Raw genomic sequence first — 18824 nt, 5'->3', positions numbered from 1 at the left:
ATAAAGCATTTTAAATATCTATACCTCTATACATGTATATATGTGTATACATTTATATATGTACGTAAACATTTATAAAGCCGGAGAAATTAAATCTGTATAACAATTACCACAAAGGTATAGAATGGATAAAACCTGCTTTAATAAGAGCTAAGGGAATGAACAATTAGAGTTGAAATGTGAACAGGCAGAAAAGTCAACAGCTGAGTGGAGGTCCCCTACTTTACCAGTCTGCAGAAGTCCAGACATGTCTGGGCTGGGGGAACCTCAAGAAGGTAGAGGGGGACACAGACAAGCTGGAACATGCCCCAGGGCTATGGCCCCTCCCAGGACACCATTAAGGGACCCTCAGTGCCATTCCTGTAACATCCAAAGAAGAGCCCGATCCTGCCAGCTGGACTGGAAGGCCCCCAGCAGCCCAGCCCTGCCGGACGGCCAGGCAAGGTAGACTGGGGCAGACTCTGAGCTCTTCTTGGTGCTGCAAGGCACAGGCAACACTGTCTGTGAACATGGAAAACCAGGACAAAATGCCAACTTCAGAAGAATATGTGCATGGGGATAATAGTGAAAAGACCCAGAGGGGATGCCAAGAAAGACCATGAGAACCAGAGGAACTTGCCGGTTTGCCCATGAAACACAAACTGGATTTTGAGGTGCCAAACGGAGGGGTAGGGTGTTGGTGGGGAACTCCCTTTCCCCATGGCTGTGGAGGGTCTCACAGCTACCTGTAAGACCACTTTGTCGTGCAGGCTGGTGCTACATAAATTTCCTTGTCCTTAGGTGTAAGAGTCGGTCAGAAGATCAGCATTGTCTCAACATTGTCATCAGGGACATGGACAGTGAGGTACCCGACAACGGCCTGTTTGGAGCGCAGTTGCCGACCCCTGGAATGGAATGTGGTGCAAAGGCTCCTGAATGCAGAACTGTGTGGCACAGCCAGTGCTGTGCTGTTCTCCTGAGTACTGACCCGTGTGGTGCAGGCAGTGCAGTGCTGTTCTTTGGTGCCTGAGCCGTGTAGTACAAAGAGTGTTGCGATATTTTTCGGTACCTGGGCCTAGCCAGAGCGGTTAGTGATAATTGCATAGCCATTGTCAAAAAAGATGGATCGTGACTGTTGCCATAACACTGATGAAGAAATCATGAACCTCAGATGAACTTTGCTTCATTATAATACCAAAACACACCTCCTGGTTGAAGGTTACCCGCCTTCAAGACTGACCACACCTCGGACACTCCCCCCTGTGCACGCGCGATGGCCTTGCTCGAGAAGGGTGGAGATATGATAATTGAATTCTGAGAAGGGCGGAGACCCCTGAGGCAGAGGTGGAGCAAGGTGTGTTACTAAGCATAAAAGATGACTTCTGGACAATGAAAATTGGAAGCTTCCCCACCAAGGACCACAACGATCGACGACGCAGCATCAGCTGGACCCGGGACCGTTAGGACATCGTGAGATCAGCGGTGGTAGCTATAATCTCTCTCCCTCTTCTCTCTAAACTTAACTTTACTTTTCTCCTTTCTTTCATCCATCTCTAACTATCGCGTGCCTCTTCACAGGCAACCCAATAAAGATGCACTGTTTGATTACTGCTATCCCCTTTGGTGTTGGTCACCTTAATTTTGCACTTTCGAGATCGTAGCAAACGAACCATCACGAGTCCACCGAGTGGACTGTGACATTAGGTTGATAACCTGATTGAATATTTCCAAAAGCTCTGGCTGACTGAGTGAGGTGAGGAGTCAGGCGTGTGCTGGGACTTGTCCAGGTCCATCTGAGCCACACCAGCCAAACCCAGTCTGCTGTGCATGTCATGTCAAGGGATGGGGAAGGGGGTGGTGGTGGATGTATTGAATACTGTAGGAGCTGAGCAGGATGCACATGATATGGAATAAGGGGTGGGGATTACACTGGGTCTGGCTGCGATGGAGTTAATTTTTTTCTCAGCAGCCCCTATGGTTCTGTGCTTTGCCTTGGAGGCCAAAACAGCTTTGATAACACCCCAATATCGTCATTGTTGCTGAGCAGTGCTTGCACAGCTTCAAGGCCTTCTCGCCTTTTCCCTCTGCCCTGTCAAGCAGGAGGCTGGGTGTGGCAAGAGGCTGGGAGGGGACAAAGCCAGGACAGCTGACCCCAGCTGACCAAATTGATACTCCACACCATATGATGTCATAATCAACAATAAAACAGGCGGAGTGGGGGGTGTTCTTCAAAGTATCCTTTGCTCACAGTCTCTGACCGGGCATTGATCTCCTGCTCTGAGTGATTGCTGCTCTGCTTACTCAACTGTTTTTATCTCGACCCATGAGATGGTTTCCCTCACTTTTCTCCTTTGAGTTTCCTCCCCCATCCTGCTGCTGGGGAGTGAGCAAGTGACTGGGTGGGGGCTGCCACACGGGATTACCCCACCACACGAGCACACAGCAACTAGGTTGGTATGTGCTTGCGAGGCCACTGGTGCCTGAGTAGATCACAGGCTGGGAGCTGGCACATGGCTTGTGTAAGTGCTTGTGAGATTGCTGGTGCCTGAGTAGCTGATAGGCCAAGCGCATGCACACGACTTGTGTCAGAGCTTGTGAGGTCACTTGTGCCTTCTTATCTTGTAGGCAAGCAGATAACAAGTGGAGGGATGCGTGGTGGTCAGGTCACTGGTGTCTGAGTAGCTGATTGGCAAGAGGGAGACAAATGCATTGGGTATGTACTTGTGATGTCACTCTTGGCTGAATAGCTGATTGGCCAGGATCAGGTGCATGGCCTCTACAGGTGCATGTGAGGTCACCAGAGGCCGAATACGTCAACAGCGAGAACATGAAGAATGGGTGTATATGTACTTGTGAGGTCACTGGTGCCTGAGTAGCTGACAGGGCAGGAGCAGGCATCTGGCATTGTACTGGTTTTGGCTGGGGTAGAATTAACTTTGTATTTAGTGAAATAGTGAGTGAGGGACTGTGTGGGGCTGAGCTGCTGGCTGGGGTTAAACCACGACAAGTACATGTAGGTTGTTTTGAGGTCACTGTTGCCTGAGAAGCTGATAGGGCAGGAGCTGGCCCATGGCTTGTGTCTGTGCTAATGAGGTCACTCACACCTGAGTAGCTCATAGGCCTGGGGTAGGCCCACGGCATGTGTAGGTGCTTATAATGTCCCTGCTGCCTGAGCAGCTGATAGGGCAGGAGCAGGCCCATAGTTTGTGTCAGTGGGTTTGAGGTCATTGGTGTCTGAACAGCCGATAGGCCAGCAACAGGCCAATATCAGAGGTAGACACTATGACATCACCTGTGGCTGAGTAGCAGATAGGGCAGGAGCATGCCCATGGCTGTGTGTGAGCTTGTGATGTCACTGATGGCTGAGCAGCTGATAGGCCAGGATCTGTCCCATAGCTTGTGTAGGTGCTTCTGATGTCACCTAATGATCTTTAGACTGTGCCCAAATATGTATTTTTTGGAAGAACCATCACCAGCAGAAGTCCATACACCGCACACATGTGTGACAGTGTGACTCATGCACACACAGCAGTGACAGCAGGAGGGTGTGAGGTCACTGTCAGTGTAACTCATGAGCACACAGTGGTGGCCATAGAAGGGTGTGAAGTCACATCACCAATGGCACCCCGTGGCCGTGGGGCTCAGCGCAGAGCGGCCGTGTGCATCAGAGGGGCATCTCAGGGGCAAGAGCTGACTGGCCCCGTGTCTGCAAGGCTGAAGGAGCAGCCCCTGCAGCCCTGGCAGGAGCTGTTGGGGTGGGGGGGTTTGGGGGCACCGCAGGGATGTGCCTGGGCTCTGCGCCAGGAGGAAACCACAGACTTCCTGCCCGGGCTCTGCAGGGGTAGCGCAGGGTCACGTGGGTTGTGGTTTGTGCACCTGCAGCCTGCAGCTCCCAAGCCACCTGTGGGGAATAACGGCCCCTTGGTGACATGCTGAGAGTCAGGGATATGTCTGAGCTGTGTGTCTGCTGCCAGGACAGGGACATGACCCAACTACAGCTCCATCTCATTGGAAGGGGCCTTCCGTGGGGCTCTCCAGGGAGGGACGGGTGAGCCAATGCTCCTGGGATGGGGCTCTGGCCTGGGATAAGGCCCTTTCCCAGCTGCTGCTCCCAGTACAGAGGGGTCTGAAGCAGGGGCAGGGGCTGTTTCCTTCCCTTCCTGACACAGCACCCGGTGCAGTCCCAGCCCTGTGGTTCCCATGGCATGGGGATGGCTGGACACTCGCAGTTTGGGCTCTTGGTTGTGCCCAGTATAGGAGATGCTCAGTGCTCCTGGTCCACACAGCAGGGTTCAAGGCATGAAAAACCCATTTCCCCCACTACAACTGACCCTGTCCTGTGACGCCCCACCACCACAGTGACGTGACACCTGCAGCGGAGCCATCCCTCATATATGGTCATGAATGGCACTGAAGAAGTTCATTGGAGGGCTGGGCTGTGTCGGAGGGGAGATAGATCCCGATAATGTCTAAAAAGGGGCTGCTGCTTTGATTGGCTCCTCTTGTAGCTGGGCTGGCATCAGCAGAGATATATTGCCCTGTCATCGTCATTGTCCCCACGAGTCCCCAGGAGCTGTGGCAGGGAGTGTGGCGCAGCAGGGATGTGCGGTCAGGGCAGGAGGCTCAGGATGGGCACAGAGGGACTCCTGTCCCCTCAGATGCTGTGGCTGATCCTCTGGGTACAGCTGTGCAGGGGTAAGTGCCATCTCCCTTGTCCCACAGCACAGGGCCAGCAGGAACCAGCATGGTCATTGGGATCTGTCGGGGAATGGGGATTCTTTGCAGGTGCTACTGAGAGGAGGGGCAGAAGGTGCTCAAGTCCCTGGACCCTGTGCCCACCTGGGTGGGAGAGAGTATCATCTCCTTCTCCAGGGTTCCACAGGGCAGCCTGTGCTTGGCTGGATTCACAGACACCCTGTCCTAGGGTATCCGTTGGTACCCCCTCTTCCCTAGAACTGTGCCTTGGAGCCAATGGTGGCCTAGTGGGTGATGGCAGCACCCAGAGATCCCCCCAGGGCACTGCCAAGCTCTCAGGTGCCCCGAAGGGTTTGTGTGCTGCTCCCTGCCCCCTTGTTCTAGGGGAGCCATGACCCCACAGGGGCAGTTTGTACCCCACCGAGAGCATCTACCATAGAGGGACAACCTGCCTGGGGTCTGGCCCAGTGCAGGGATTCGGCTGACACCAGGGGTGAGGAGGGGATGTGGGTGTGGGGAGCTTCTGGATCATCTCAGTAGGAACATGGAAAGCCCTGGGCATGGAGGTGGGTTTGGATGGTGCTGGGGCAGGCAGTTTGGATGGGAACATGCAGGCCTGGGCACATGGGGCTGTTCAGGGGGTGCTGGGGAGGAGCAGATGCCCAGTGACGGGCTGGGCAGTGTGTGGGTGGCCATGGGCAGGTGGTAAGTAGCCACTGGGCTGTGAAAAGATGCCTTGTGTGGTGGGATGGCAAATGACCCAGCAGGGCCAGAGCTGGGCACCCCCAGCCTTGTGAATCTCATGAAAATAGAAGGGACCCCTGAAGTGCCCTGGGGACAGCCTGGAGGGGAGTGGGCTCCCACCCTGGTCCCTCTGACTCTACCCTGGCAAGGGGTTCCCTCAGACCCACAGTGCTGGGGCTTGGTGTTCTCCTGACCCATCTGATGTTGGTGTTTGAAGGTGCTGCGGAGGTGAGGCTGGCGGATGGCGGCAGTCGCTGTGCTGGGAGAGTGGAGGTGAAACACAGGGGCAAGTGGGGCACCGTGTGTGGTCGTTACTGGAGCATGAATGATGCAGCAGTGGTTTGTAAACAGCTGGGCTGTGGGTCTGCTGTTGGAGCTCCTAAGTATGGACACTTTGGGCCAGGTTCTGGCCCCATTTGGATGGATGCTGTTGGCTGTAAAGGCATCGAATCTGCCCTGTCTGACTGCACACACAGAGGATGGGGTAAACATAACTGCATTCATGCCCGTGATGCTGGAGTGATGTGTTCAGGTAAGGGGACAACCTATTCCCTAATCTGGGGCTGGTACAGTGGAAGGGATCCAGCTGTGCCCTCAGGGAGCAACAAGCGGGTGCTGGAGCACAGCACAATGTGGCCGGTCACACTGCCAAGCTTGGACTGTCATTGCTGATGTCCCCAGTCCCTGGGGAAAGCTGAGAGGGACCCTAAACCTGGGTGAACTAACCCTGCCACAGGGTCTCAGGCCCCTTCAGTCTGTGTCTTGGGCTGCAGATGAACCTTCCATCCCTGTCCCAGTGTGTTCACTGGTATCCACTGGTCTCCACCCATTCTGCCAATTCCCAGCCAGCCATGCTGAGGGTCCTGTGCTGGAGAAACCTGTGGGGGGACTTTCACAGAACACCAGACCTTGGAGGAACGGCATGAGATGGTTGGTCCCCGTTGGTCATATGCCCTCACAGGCATGAGTACCTCAGTTGAATGAAAAGGCCGTTTCAGAGAGCATGAGCGTGGAGCCCTGGGCAGAGGAGCAGGTTGGCACACAGCCCTTCGCCTCCTGTCCCCAGGGCTCAGCTGTATGATTCGGCACTGTGAGGCCTCAGAGCTTGGCAGCTACTTGACTTTGGCCGCTCCCTACTGCATCACCGCGTGCCCAGGCTGGCACTAGCACGTCCCTGGGGCTGTGACAACCCTGCAGAGACACGGCCCCATACAGGCAGTGTTGCCCTGCTACCCAACCCCTCCTGACTGCCCACAGCTCCCCACACTGCCCCATGAAACAGGGGCTTTGGCCAAACACACTGATTCTTATCTGTGCCTGCTCTTACCCTCTGAGCCAGCGTGAGCCCAGGGGCATGTGCGGGTCTCCTGCCCTTCTGCCTTACTGTCATTTTGGGACCTGTGCACCCTGGGCAGAGTCCTGTGTCCCTGGCTGACGACATCCCCTCAGAGCAGCCATTGGAGGGCTCTGGACAGGCACCAGCCATGGTAACAGCTGTGCCGATGCTGTGCTCAGTGAAATCTCCCTGCTAACAGGAACCTCCTAAAACCCCAGAACACGCCTGGGAGCGGGTTCTATTTATGGCTGCATCAAGATGATGACCCCACCTGGTCCCATACTCTGCAGGGATGGAGCAGGCTGCAGCAGTCATTATCATCTGGGACATTTCTCCTGGACCCAAACTGCACACACCTCTGCGGTGCTGGGGGGACCATGCCAGGCAGTACAGGGCACGTTGTGCAGCAGCAGTTTGAGTGGTGCCTGGTGCTGTGACAGACACATACCCTTGAGTACTCTGATGGTGTAGCGAAGGGGTGCAAGGGGGCCGGGATGTGTTTGTGTCACCAACACTCCACCAGCAGCTTCCTCTGGGATGTGTAATGGGTGAATTGCTCATGACTTGCTCAGAGGTGATGTGGGATGTGGGCATGTAACTGCCAGATGGCTCTGGGAACTCCAAGCTGTTTTGGGTTTTTCTAGAATTTGTCCGTCTGGTGGAAGGGAAGAGCCGCTGCTCAGGACGTGTGCAGATTCATGACGGGGACCAGTGGAAAACTGTCTGTGCTTCCCACTTTGGTCCCAAAGCTGCTGACGTGCTCTGCAGGGAGTTGCAGTGTGGCGCAGCCCTGCCTGTCCCTGGAGGAAGTCCCTTTGGAGAAGGGGTGGGTCCCATCTGGGATGGAGAGCTGCAGTGTGTGGGGAATGAATCCCTTCTCGCCTCCTGCCCCAGGGGGTCCCGCAGGGACCAGCCCTGCACCCACGCAAACAAGGCTGTTGTCAGCTGCTCAGGTAAGGACTCAGGGAGGGGTGTTGAACACTGGGGCTGTGCTGGGGGCAGGGGAGCAGGGCAGGGACCTTGCTGGCCTTGGCGTGAGACCAGGAGGGGTGATGTTGACTTCTGCAGTCTTCAGTTATGCAGGAAAAGAGACAGAAGCCAATGTCCCACTTCTGTTCTGTCCTCAGGAATTTGGTGCAGGGCTGCAGAAAGGTTCAGGATGGGGACAGAGGGACTGTGTCCCCTTAATTACTGTAGCTGCTCCTCTGGTTGCAGTTGTGCAAGAGTCAATGCTGGCTGTGCTCTTACAATGTGCTGGGGCCAAGGAGCACCACAGGGATCCCTCTGGAAATGGGGCTTCTTCCCGTGTGTCAATGTGACAAGGGGGAGAAGGTGAACAGGTTCGTTGACCCTGTGCTTCTCTGAATGGGAGAAGGGCTTTTCTGTTTCCAGGACTCCAACTTTTATGGCCGTTAGTGCCTGGGTGTGTCCATGGTTTTGCCATCCTTGGGCACCCTTCCTGGAGCCCAGGCTCTGCCAGCTCTGTTCCTTGTGAGCTGGTGGTGGCTTAACTGGTGGCTCTTTGCTCTGTTATCCCAGAGGCACAGTCAGCCTCGGGGGGTACCTGGGAAGGGGTGTGGGCAGTTCAGTCTTGCCCTGGTGAGACCCAGCCTGAGCAGGAGTAGGTTGTGCTTGTGGAGGCAAGGGAAGTGGGGTGTCTGTTCCCACAGGCTCACAAAGAGGTGGCCGTCCTGGGAGATCCTAGACAAGGGCAGGGCTAAGCTTATGCCTGAGGACAAGGAGGGGCATGGGTTGGGAGGCCTCGCTGGGACCATCATGTTGATGCACAGGGCACACAGAAAGGCCTGAGGGTGGAGGATGAGTTGGGAGGGGCCCAGGGCAGGCTGTGGTCCAGGGGAGCTGGGGGCTCTGGGGAGGAGCAGCTGTGTATGCGTGGAGGCGCTATGGTGGGGACAGGTCTGTTTTCATGGTGCTGGCTGGGAAGGAGCAGGTGCCCTGGGTGGGCATGGGCCAGGGGTAGGAAGCTGTTGGGCTGGAATGAAGTGCCAAAGCCTGTGGAGCCACAAACGACCCATCACCGCTGGAGCTGGGCACCCCAGGCTTGCACAGCCCATGAGGATAGCAGGAACCCCTGAAGTGCCCTGGGGACAGCCTGGAGGGGAGTGGGCTCCCACCCTGGTCCCTCTGATTCCACCTGGACAGGGCTTCCCCCAGACCCACAGTGCTGGGGCTCAGCGCTGTCCTGACTGTTTCTGTGTCAGTGTTTGAAGGTGCTGTGGAGGTGAGGCTGGCAGATGGTGGCAGTCGCTGTGCTGGGAGAGTGGAGGTGAAACAACATGGCCAGTGGGGGACTGTGTGTGGGAACTCTTGGGACATGAAGGATGCAGCAGTGGTTTGTAAGCAGCTGGGCTGTGGTTCTACTGTTGGAGCTCCTAAGTACGGATACTTTGGGCGAGGATCTGGCACAATTTGGATGGATGATGTTGGCTGTAATGGCACTGAATCTGCCCTATCTGACTGCACACACAGCGGATGGGGTGAAAATGACTGCACTCATGCCCATGATGCTGGAGTGATCTGTTCAGGTAAGGGGACAAGCTATTCTCCATCTCTGGGGTTGGGATTGTGGAAGGAACCTGGCTGTGCCCTCAGGGATCAACCATCAGGCACCAGAGCACTGCCCAATGTGGCTGGTCACACTGCTGAGCTGGCACTGTCATTACTGGTGTCCCCAGTCCCTGGGGAAAGGCCAGTGGGAACCTGTCTAAGGGTTGCCCTTACTGTGCCTGGCCCCTGAGTTGCCACAGATGAACCCTCCATCCCTGTCCTGCACTGTCTGTTGATTCCCATCTTTCTTCTCCTGTTCACCCAGGACCTGTCTGTCAGTGCTGAGGGCCAGGTGCCTCCATGCCAGAGGAACCACAAGTGACTCATGTGGCCACGCACAGTCCTGGCCAAAGGCATGATAGCTACAGTTGGTTTGTATCCCCTGGCAGACATGAGTCTATTAGCGGAGGCAAAGGGGTTGCTTGTAGAGGAGAAGCGCTGGGCTTGGGCAGAAGAGCAGGGTGGCACGTGGCACCTCGTTCCTCTCCCAGGTCACCCCATGAGAGCCTGAGCATGGGGACATGGCCCCGTCCAGGCAGTGCTGACCTGCTGCCCAGCCTCTCCTGCCTGTCCCAGCTTCTGGCTGCTAGGTGCCACGGGGGATTTGTCAGAACTTACTGTCTCTCCTCTGTGCCTGCCCTTGCACCGGGAGCTCGTGTAAGCCCAGGGCTGTTCTTCTGTCCACTCTCCTACTTTCTGCCCAGCCACGGGCAGGGACATGCATGCCCAGCAGTGCACTCTGGCCGTGGCTGAGAACCTCTTTTCTGGGTAGGTGCCTGAGCAGGGTGGTGCACAGCCACCGATCGCAGGTACAGCCTCACTGTACTTTTGCCCTGTGATGTGTCCCATCTCCCAGCAGTGCCCCAACAGCCCAAGAGCCCTGTGGGAATGGGGTCCACTTCTCGTGGCACCAAGGGGTTTCTCACTCCTGGTCCTGAGCTCAATGGGGCAGAGCAAGCTGCAGCACCCAACAGCGCCTGGGCCCATTTCCCTGAACCCCAAGTGCTCTGGGTGTGACAGTGCCCCCAGGGACCAGGTTCTCTGGGTAGTGACAGTGCCCAGGGACCAGTACTGGGCAGCCCAAGGTCTCTGGGGCAGCAGCAGTTTCTCTGAGAGATTCCTGTGGCTGTGGTTGTTGGGAGAGAAGCAAGCCCACAAGTGCTGTGCTGATTTCTGAGGAGCAGCAGGGTGAGGGGTGATGTTTTTGTGCCATCAGCATCCCCTGAGAGCAGCTGGGGATGTCGTAGGGCTTTTTGTCTGTGGCCACCTTGGGGATCAGTCAGGGTATTGCCAGAGGGCTGTGGGAACTCTCAGGGGTCTTTCGCAGCTCCAGAATCTCTGCAGCTGCTCTAAGGAAACAGCCCCTCCTGAGGACGTACAGTGATCCATGATGAGTACCTTTGGAAAACTCTCTGTGACTCACACTTTAGTCCCAAAAGCACCCACATGGCTTACAGGGTGTGCTGTGGGTCTATCACAGACACACACCCTTGAGTGAGGTGATGGTGCAGTGAAGGGGTGCAAGGGGGCCGGGATGTGTTTGTGTCACCAACACTCCACCAGCAGCTTCCTCTGGGATGTGCAATGGGTGAATTGCTCATGACTTGCTCAGAGGTGATGTGGGATGTGGGCATGTAACTGCCAGAGGGCTCTGGGAACTTCCAACTGTTTTGGGTTTTTCCAGGATTTGTCCGTCTGGTGGAAGGGAAGAGCCGCTGCTCAGGACGTGTGCAGATCCATGACGGGGACCAGTGGAAAACTGTCTGTGCTTCCCACTTTGGTCCCAAAGCTGCTGACGTGCTCTGCAGGGAGTTGCAGTGCGGCACAGCCCTGCCTGTCCCTGGAGGAAGTCCTTTTGGAGAAGGGGTGGGTCCCATCTGGGATGGAGAGCTGCAGTGTGTGGGGAATGAATCCCTTCTCACCTCCTGCCCCAGGGGGTCCCGCAGGGACCAGCCCTGCACCCACGCAAACAAGGCTGTTGTCAGTTGCACAGGTAAGCACTGGGTTGTTGAACACTGGGGCTGTGCTATGGGTTGGGCAACAGAGCAAGGGTCGTGCTGGGCCAGGTGTGAGGACAGGAGGGGTGGGTGGGGTTATCTACAGCATGAAAATAGTGCAGAAGGAGAACAAGGGCATGTTGTCCCTCTGGCCTCTCTGCCAGCTACGGAGGGTACAAGAGCACCAATCCCCCCTCTTTCCTCCTCCTCTCTCCCCAGAGTACACAGGGTTCAGGCTGGTGAACGGCAGCACAGTGTGTGCAGGGAGGGTGGAGGTCCAGGTGCTGGGGACGTGGGGGACCCTCTGTGCCTCCCGCTGGGATCTCTCGGATGCCCACGTTCTCTGTCGGCAACTCAACTGCGGGTTTGCTGAGTCCATTCCTGGAGGAGAGCATTTTGGGAGAGAGACTGGCCCTGTCTGGAGAGACTCATTCCACTGTGACGGGACTGAAGCCCACCTGCAGCAGTGCCCAGTGACCACCCTGGGGGCCTCACCGTGCTCCCAAGGGAACACTGCTGCTGTCATTTGCTCAGGTGAGTGCCAGAAGAATGCTGCATTAAATCCATCTGTCATTTGTGTGCAACATGGCCACCCAGATCAGGGGTCCCGTGGCCATACCAGGCTGACTTTCTCCCCGGAGAAACCCTGGCTTCCCCAGGAGCCATCTGGAGGGCTTTCCCTGCTCAGAGTGAGCGCTCCACTTTGGGACAGCTGAGGACTGGATGAAGGCACGCATCTGCCCCCAGAGCAGTGGCTTAGGCCCCAGCACCACCACCAGGCCTGGGCTCCACTGTTCTCGTACTGTGCAAGGAGCCCTGGACAGGGCTGCAGGGCTCTGCCCCATCCCTCTGGCTTCAGACACCCACATCCCATCCCCACAGAGAGCCCTGCAGAGCCTCATCCCACCACCCAGAAGGAGCTGCCTGGGTGCCCCCAGCAGCAGCAGGCCTGGGTGTGAGCTACAGAGAGAGCCCACGCTGTGCCCTTGCTTCTCATCAGCACAGGCTCAATCTTGTTCCGTTTGGCGGGGAAATGCCCCCTTGCCCCCCTCCCTGAAGGGTGCCATGCTCCCAGTGCCACCCATGGCTGTGGCATCTCTGCTCTCCCCAGGCTCAGCCAGCTTTGGATCCCTGCGGCTGGTGGGCGGAGGGAGCCGCTGCGACGGACAAGTGGAGATCTTCCAGGACGGGGTGTGGGGCAGAGTCCTGGATGACCAGTGGGACGTGCAGGAAGCCAGCGTGGTGTGCCGGCAGCTGCAGTGTGGGGAGGCTGGGACTGCCTACAACCCCCCAAAGCCTGAGCGTGGGACGGGCCTCGTGGGGCTGCGAGGGGTGCGGTGCACAGGGCACGAGGCCAACCTGAGCCTCTGCAACACCTCCCTGCCTGAGAGCGTGCTGGTGGCAGGGGTTGCAGAGGACGTGGGAGTCATTTGCGGGGGTGAGTGGCACTGCGCAGGCCCCCCCAGGTGACAATCTGTGCAGGCAGACAGTCCCTGGCAGCAACTGGGGTTTGTATCCGCTGCAGGGAGCTGGTGGCTGCGGCTGGTGAACGGGGCCGGGCGCTGCGCAGGGAGAGTGGAGATCTACTACCAGGGCATCTGGGGGACTGTCTGTGATGATGGCTGGGACCTGTCTGATGCTGCCGTCGTCTGCCACCAGCTGGGCTGCGGAGGGGCAGTGGAGGCAGCCGGTTCTGCTCGGTTCGGGGAAGGCTCCGGGCAGATCTGGCTGGATGGTGTGAACTGCTCTGGGGCCGAAGCTGCTCTCTGGGACTGCCCAGCTGGGCCCTGGGGACAGCACGACTGCGGGCACAAAGAGGATGCGGGAGTCATCTGCTCAGGTCTGTGCCAGGAGCTGTGGTGGGAGCCTGGTTCCTGGGGAGGCCAGGACGTGGGGAGAGCCGGGCATGGCTGAGGTGGTCCCTGGCTGCCTCTGAGCTCCTACCCGAGCCCATCCTGTGGACACCCATGCATGGGCACCCTCAGTCCCACTGGGGGTCCTGGGGAGTTCAGCCACCCCCGAGGGTTAGCAGGAAGGGCAGGGGTGTCTGTCCATCAGGGACTTCTCTCTGCCCCTGGGTGCAAAGGGGACGTTTTGGCCCTGTCCTGCCTGGCTGAGGGCCTGGGGGTGCAGAGGTGTCCTGGCTCCCACAGCCCCAGGGCAGCCTGTTCCCCCTTTTGGGGTCTTTTCCTCCCAGAGTTCATGGACCTGAGGCTGGAGAACGGTGACGGCTGCTCTGGGCGCCTGCAGGTTTTCTACAACGGGACATGGGGGAGCGTTTGCTCCAACTCGATGACTCTCAACACGGTGACACTGGTGTGCAAGGAGCTGGGCTGTGGTGATGGAGGATCCCTGGAAACACGCCTGACCTCTGGCGCAGTGTCTGGCCCTGCCTGGCTGGATCGCGTGCAGTGTGGGGAGAGAACCAGCTCCTTCTGGCAATGTCCCTCCACTCCCTGGAACCCACAGTCATGCCAAGACCTGCGAGAGGAGACCAACATCACCTGCAACGGTAACTCTGATCCTCCCAGGTACTCATGTCACCCCAGCTCCTGCTGCCTGCTGGCCATGGCCAAGCACAGAGAAAGAGCCTGGAGGGACTTTTCCTTTCCATGTCAGACCATGCTGCTGCCAGTGGCACAAACATGACCACAGCCACACACGTCCAGCAGCAGTTGCCACCCAGGTTGCCAGCAGCGCCTGGGGGAGGCAGAAGCATCTCCAGGTGAGGTCTCAGAAGAGACCAGACAGGTTTCAGAAGAGCTTCCCCTCCATAGACAAGCTACTGCTGCGCTGTGAACCAGGGTGCTCTTGGGGCTGAGCACTCAGGGTCCCCCCACAGTCCTGTGCGTGTCCCCTGGATGACTGCAGTTCGGTTGCTGCCATGACCAAGATGGTACAGGGAGGCACAAGCAGAGCTCATCCTCGCTCTCGTCTGCATGATCCCCCAAACCAACTCCTTCACCACAGTGTTTCCTTCTTCAGGGGGACGCCCAGAAATACCCCTGGCCCCATTGGCCCTGTGCCCCAACTCCACGAGCTGCACAGGTAAGGAGTTGCCCCTCTGTGTCTGGCAGGGCTCTGCCTGCTGTCCTGGTGCCATGGGAGGTCTTTGCCTTCTCCAGCCAGGGAGAAGATTCGTGCCGTGGGTGGTGAGGATGAGTGCTCGGGCAGAGTGGAGGTCTGGCACCGTGGCTCCTGGGGGACGGTGTGTGACGACTCCTGGGAAATGCAGGATGCCGAGGTGGCATGCAGGCAGCTGGGCTGTGGCCCTGCGGTGTCTGCCCTGCATGAGGCTGCATTTGGGATGGGGATGGGCCCCATCTGGCTGGAACAGGTAGAATGCCAGGGGACGGAGCTTTCCCTGCAGGACTGCTGGGCCCAGCCTGGGGATGGCGGTGTTTGCCGGCATAAGGAAGACGCTGCCGTGCGCTGCTCAGGTGAGTGGCAGGGCTGGGACCTCTTGGTAAGGCATTGGCAGGGAGCTGGGGACGTCCATGAGGTCCTGACATGGCCTCCGACCTCTCATGAACAAGAATGTTCCTGCAGAGTGCAGGAGGCTGGTGCCAGGCAGGGAGCACCCTTGGTTGAACTGGATGTCCTCTGGCCACTGCCCATGGGGTCCTGCAGCCCCAGGGATATCCCCTGGGCTGCCTGTGCCATCCTGCCTGCCTCCCAGAGCAGAGGTGCTGGGCCCAGGCCTGGCCTCCCTTTTGGGCACTCCAGGAGGAGCAATTTGTGTTGGATGTGTCAGGGCCACCCAGAGACACCCCATAGTGTGCTGAGGAGGAGGCTCCCTGCTACCTGCACACCCAGTGCCTCAGCCCCACTCTCCTTTTCCTCCTCTGCAGCTACACGAAGGATGACAACATCCCCACCCCAAGCAAGTAAGTTGTCTTCCCCCTGGGGCTGGGTATCCTCGGGGCCAGGCCGTGACTCACAGATGGATGGAAGGGGCTCCTTGTTGTGGTGTGAAACTCTCTGGAGGAGGCACTGGGGTGGTGGCAGGGTGTGAGGGAGAGTTGTCATTTAGTCAGCAGTGTGGAAGCTTCCCCACACTCACTCCTGGGGCCCTACAGCCTCTGCTGCCTTGTGTGATGGGGTCAGGACTGGTGCTGCCTCCACCTCTCCCAGGTCTAGTGCTGTCCCTTCCCTGTTCTCTCCCCTGCAGTTTCCACCCGAGGCCGTCGGACCAGCAGCGGGAGAGTCTCAGTGCCTGTCATCATCTGCATCATCCTGGGGGCCCTTCTCTGCCTGCTCCTGGCCCTCCTGGCTGGACAAGTGCTGAGCACCAGGGCTGGGCACAGAGGTGGGTCCTTCCCCAGAGGTCCCAGGGGGAGATACCTCCTGGAATGTCTGTGGGGTGCTGCAGGGTTGTCAGCGAGGGTCGTCAGCAGGAGCACATGCAGAGTAGGGGAATGAGACTGTGTGCTGCCACCTTCACATGTGCTGCCCCACTGAGTGCCTGTCCATGGGCCACCAGCAGCAAGGGCTGGAGAGAGCCCAGAGGTGGGGGGAGGTAGTGAAGGGGCGAGGAGAGAAATGGCAGAGTGGGGATGGCCAAGGCTGGCAGTGCTCTAGGTAGTGCTGGAGGGGGCTCTGGGGCAAGGGAGATGCTAGAAGGAGTGTGAGGCAGCAGAGTCCATCACCATGGTGTCAGGCCCCAGGCCTGACCCTCTGTCCAGGCCTGCCCACCCCCAGGACAGGGGCCCTACTATGGACCCATGGGGCAGACAGGGGCAAGCTCCAGGTGCAGACGAAATGTGGGAGCTGCTCCAGGGTGAGATAAGGGGGGCATGATCCAGGGGCCAGAGGGGCATGAGCGCTGTCTTCAAAGGGATGATATGAGGGTGATGCTGCCCCAGAGGATCTCCACAGTGGTGTTGCCCTCACGGGGGATGTGGCAGCCGTGCCTGGGCAGCACAGTGGGGCTGTGCTGTCAGAGCAGTCCTGGGCTGGCCCAAGGCAGTGGTTTAGGGGAGCACAGTGTGATCCCATGGCCCCTCTGCCTGTCCCTGTGCCAGCCCTGCTTCTGTCCCCAGGCTCCAGCTCAGGAGCCCTTCCTCGAGGCCGTGTATGAGGAGATTGGTTACAGCCCATCTTCGGAGAAGCAGGCCAGGTTTGGTCACTCAGGTGGGTGTGGGTCCTCCCTGAAGGCACATCTGCAGGACCCTTTCCCCTGGCCCCAACCCAGAGCTGATCCCCCGAAGCCTCCCAAGTCCATGGTCCCTCCGGTGCTTGGACTGTGGGGTATGTGGGGAGAGCATCCAGGTCCTGGGCCCAAGAGAGAAGCTTTCTCCCAGTCAGCTCGGACTGTCCCAGATGGACAGCCCCTCTCTTCCCGTCCCTGAACCCCATGTGGCACCTGACAATTGAGGGAAGGGGCTATCTTAGGGCAGCTCTGGAACACCTTTGAGACAGGGTTGTCCCGGGGGAGCAGGGTGAATTCGCAGCCCTCCTCCCCATGCAGCCCCAGCTCTGTGGGTCCACCTTCCCCGGCAGCACTGACCATGAGCCATGTCAGTGGGGCTTGCTCCATAACACCCGCTGTGCTTCTCTCCAGGCTCCTCTTCAGAGCAGTCCCTGACCCAGCTGCAGCCCTACCCTGGGGTCAGCGAGGAGGAGGATGGCCTGGGATCAGCACCAGGTAACGGAGGCAGGAAGGGGTTGATCTCCCTGCAGACACGTGATGTGGACAGAGGGGTCACTGAGTGTCACCATTGGAGATGGGGAGGACATGGCTGTCTCCTGTGGTGCTGCCAACCCCAGTGTCTCAGCCCTGTGTCCCTGAGCATCCTCCCGTCCTCTGCTCTGCAGGACGTATCTTCTCACTGTCACCAGCTCCCCTCTCCTTTCAGATGTCCTTGTCCTGCCCAGAGATCACCCAGAAGATGGCTACGATGATGCCAGAGAGGTTTCTGATCTGGGGGAGGATGCTGTGCCCAGGCAGGGAGAGTGGGAAATGCCCAGGATGTCAGAGGAGGGAGCAGGCCCCAGGGATGCACCCAGAGGTGAGAGGGAAAGACAGCACTGCCTGTTCCTAGGGTGACATCCCTGATGCACCCCAAGTCACTACTGTATTGAGGCCCAGACCTCCTGGGAAGGGGAAACCTGCCCAGGGAGTTTTCCTTGAAAGGTCTGGAGGTGGGAGAAGGAGCTGAATGTGGTGAGGAGCAAGGAGGATGGTGGAGTTCAGATCCCAAGGGGTGAACTGAAACATCCAGCCTTGCTGCTTGCAGGGGGCAGTCCACACTCCCAGAGAAGTGCCGAGATCCCTGGAGCTGAAGGAGACACCTCATCTCTGTCCCCAGGGAGCATGGGCTATGATGATGCTGAAGAGGTGTCTGTGGCACATCCCCATGAGGACACAACAGCTGTGACACTGTAGGTTGGTGCACAACAGTCCCTGAGCCCCAGGCCAGGAGAGCCCATCCCTGCCCTGCAGCTGGGTGCAGCTGGGAGGGAGGAGAGGTCTGTGCAGCTGGGAGAGCCGTGAGGACCAGGGAACCAACTCCCTTGACCCATGGGCAGCAGAAATCACCTGGAGTTTCCTCTATTTTTATTCCCATTTTTATGCTGTGCATCCTTATTCGTTCTTATTAAAAGTCTCTGGGGGCTTTGACCCAGAGCATCTCCTTGCCTGCCAGGTGTCAGGGCATCTTCCTGAAGCTTGGTCAGGTGAGCAGAGAACAAAGACACAATGGTAGGGAAGGGCCATGTCTCAGGGACAGCAGACTCAGGTCAGGTTGTGGGGCTGTGAGAGCCCATGGTCCCTGGGGAATAATCTTAGTGACAGAAATATTTCCATCCTGCTGGCCACAGGCAGTTTCTAGACAAAATGTCTCTCAATAGGTCCCATGATGTACTCCAGTGGGAGCATCTATCTCCTCACTTGAGGGTTCCAGCTGCTCTTTCCTCCAGGCCCTGCCTCGGCCACGCTTGTCCCACAGTGCAGAGGCTGCCATGTCAGGGGAAGCCCTGGGATTTGGCTCATAGAAGTGAGCCTAAGGTGGCCACAGGGCCCGGAATACCCCAGCCAGACCAGGGGGGATTGAGGCCCGCGGATTACCTCCCCCAGTGCTTAGGAGTCAGCTCTGCTCCCCAGTGCCCCAGCACAGAGTCCAGAGCCACTTTTTGGTCACATGGGGCTGGGATTCCCTCTCTTCATGCTCTGCCAGGACCCATCTTCATGGGCTGTTCCTGCTGCTTTGCAGACCCGTGGCAGACTCCTCCTGCTCCCTTCCAGCTCCCACCCCTGCCCTCCTGATCCCTTGCCAGGGATGTCAGTTTGGGTTGTGTGCGGGGCAGGACTTGTGGGCAGGTACAGGAGGGCTGGGAGCAGCGAGGATGAGGGCACCTTTCCCTCAGCGCTGTTAGAGGGCCAAGGGGATGGAGAAAGCAGCCCCACAAGATGTGTGATGCAACCAAAAGCCATGGTCGAGCTCCTGGCCTGGAGAAGGGCCCATCAAGGCGGCTGCTCATGTGGGCACATTTCCATGGCAGTG

The 18824-nt window shown here is 58.1% G+C and overlaps 1 protein-coding gene across 1 annotated transcript in view; it reads left to right on the top strand.

Moving 5' to 3' along the window:
• Positions 1 to 552: 552 nt before the first annotated feature.
• LOC141937033 (uncharacterized) overlaps positions 553 to 18824 on the top strand; it is a 32133-nt gene continuing 13861 nt past the window's right edge. Inside the window, exons 1-14 of the mRNA XM_074854443.1 lie at positions 553 to 621; positions 2762 to 2817; positions 8918 to 9300; positions 11539 to 11857; positions 12441 to 12757; positions 12845 to 13159; positions 13517 to 13850; positions 14213 to 14367; positions 14445 to 14759; positions 15171 to 15206; positions 16021 to 16058; positions 16362 to 16452; positions 17178 to 17274; positions 17967 to 18022. Coding sequence (XP_074710544.1) covers positions 553 to 621; positions 2762 to 2817; positions 8918 to 9300; positions 11539 to 11857; positions 12441 to 12757; positions 12845 to 13159; positions 13517 to 13850; positions 14213 to 14367; positions 14445 to 14759; positions 15171 to 15206; positions 16021 to 16058; positions 16362 to 16452; positions 17178 to 17274; positions 17967 to 18022 — 2581 coding nt within the window. The remainder of the gene's footprint in view (positions 622 to 2761; positions 2818 to 8917; positions 9301 to 11538; positions 11858 to 12440; positions 12758 to 12844; positions 13160 to 13516; positions 13851 to 14212; positions 14368 to 14444; positions 14760 to 15170; positions 15207 to 16020; positions 16059 to 16361; positions 16453 to 17177; positions 17275 to 17966; positions 18023 to 18824) is intronic.

The sequence above is a fragment of the Strix uralensis genome, chromosome 36, assembly GCF_047716275.1.
Source record: "Strix uralensis isolate ZFMK-TIS-50842 chromosome 36, bStrUra1, whole genome shotgun sequence".
Taxonomy (NCBI): Eukaryota; Metazoa; Chordata; class Aves; order Strigiformes; family Strigidae; genus Strix; species Strix uralensis.
The sequence above is the reverse complement of the archived record's forward strand: the minus strand, read 5'-3'. Positions and strand labels throughout refer to the sequence as shown.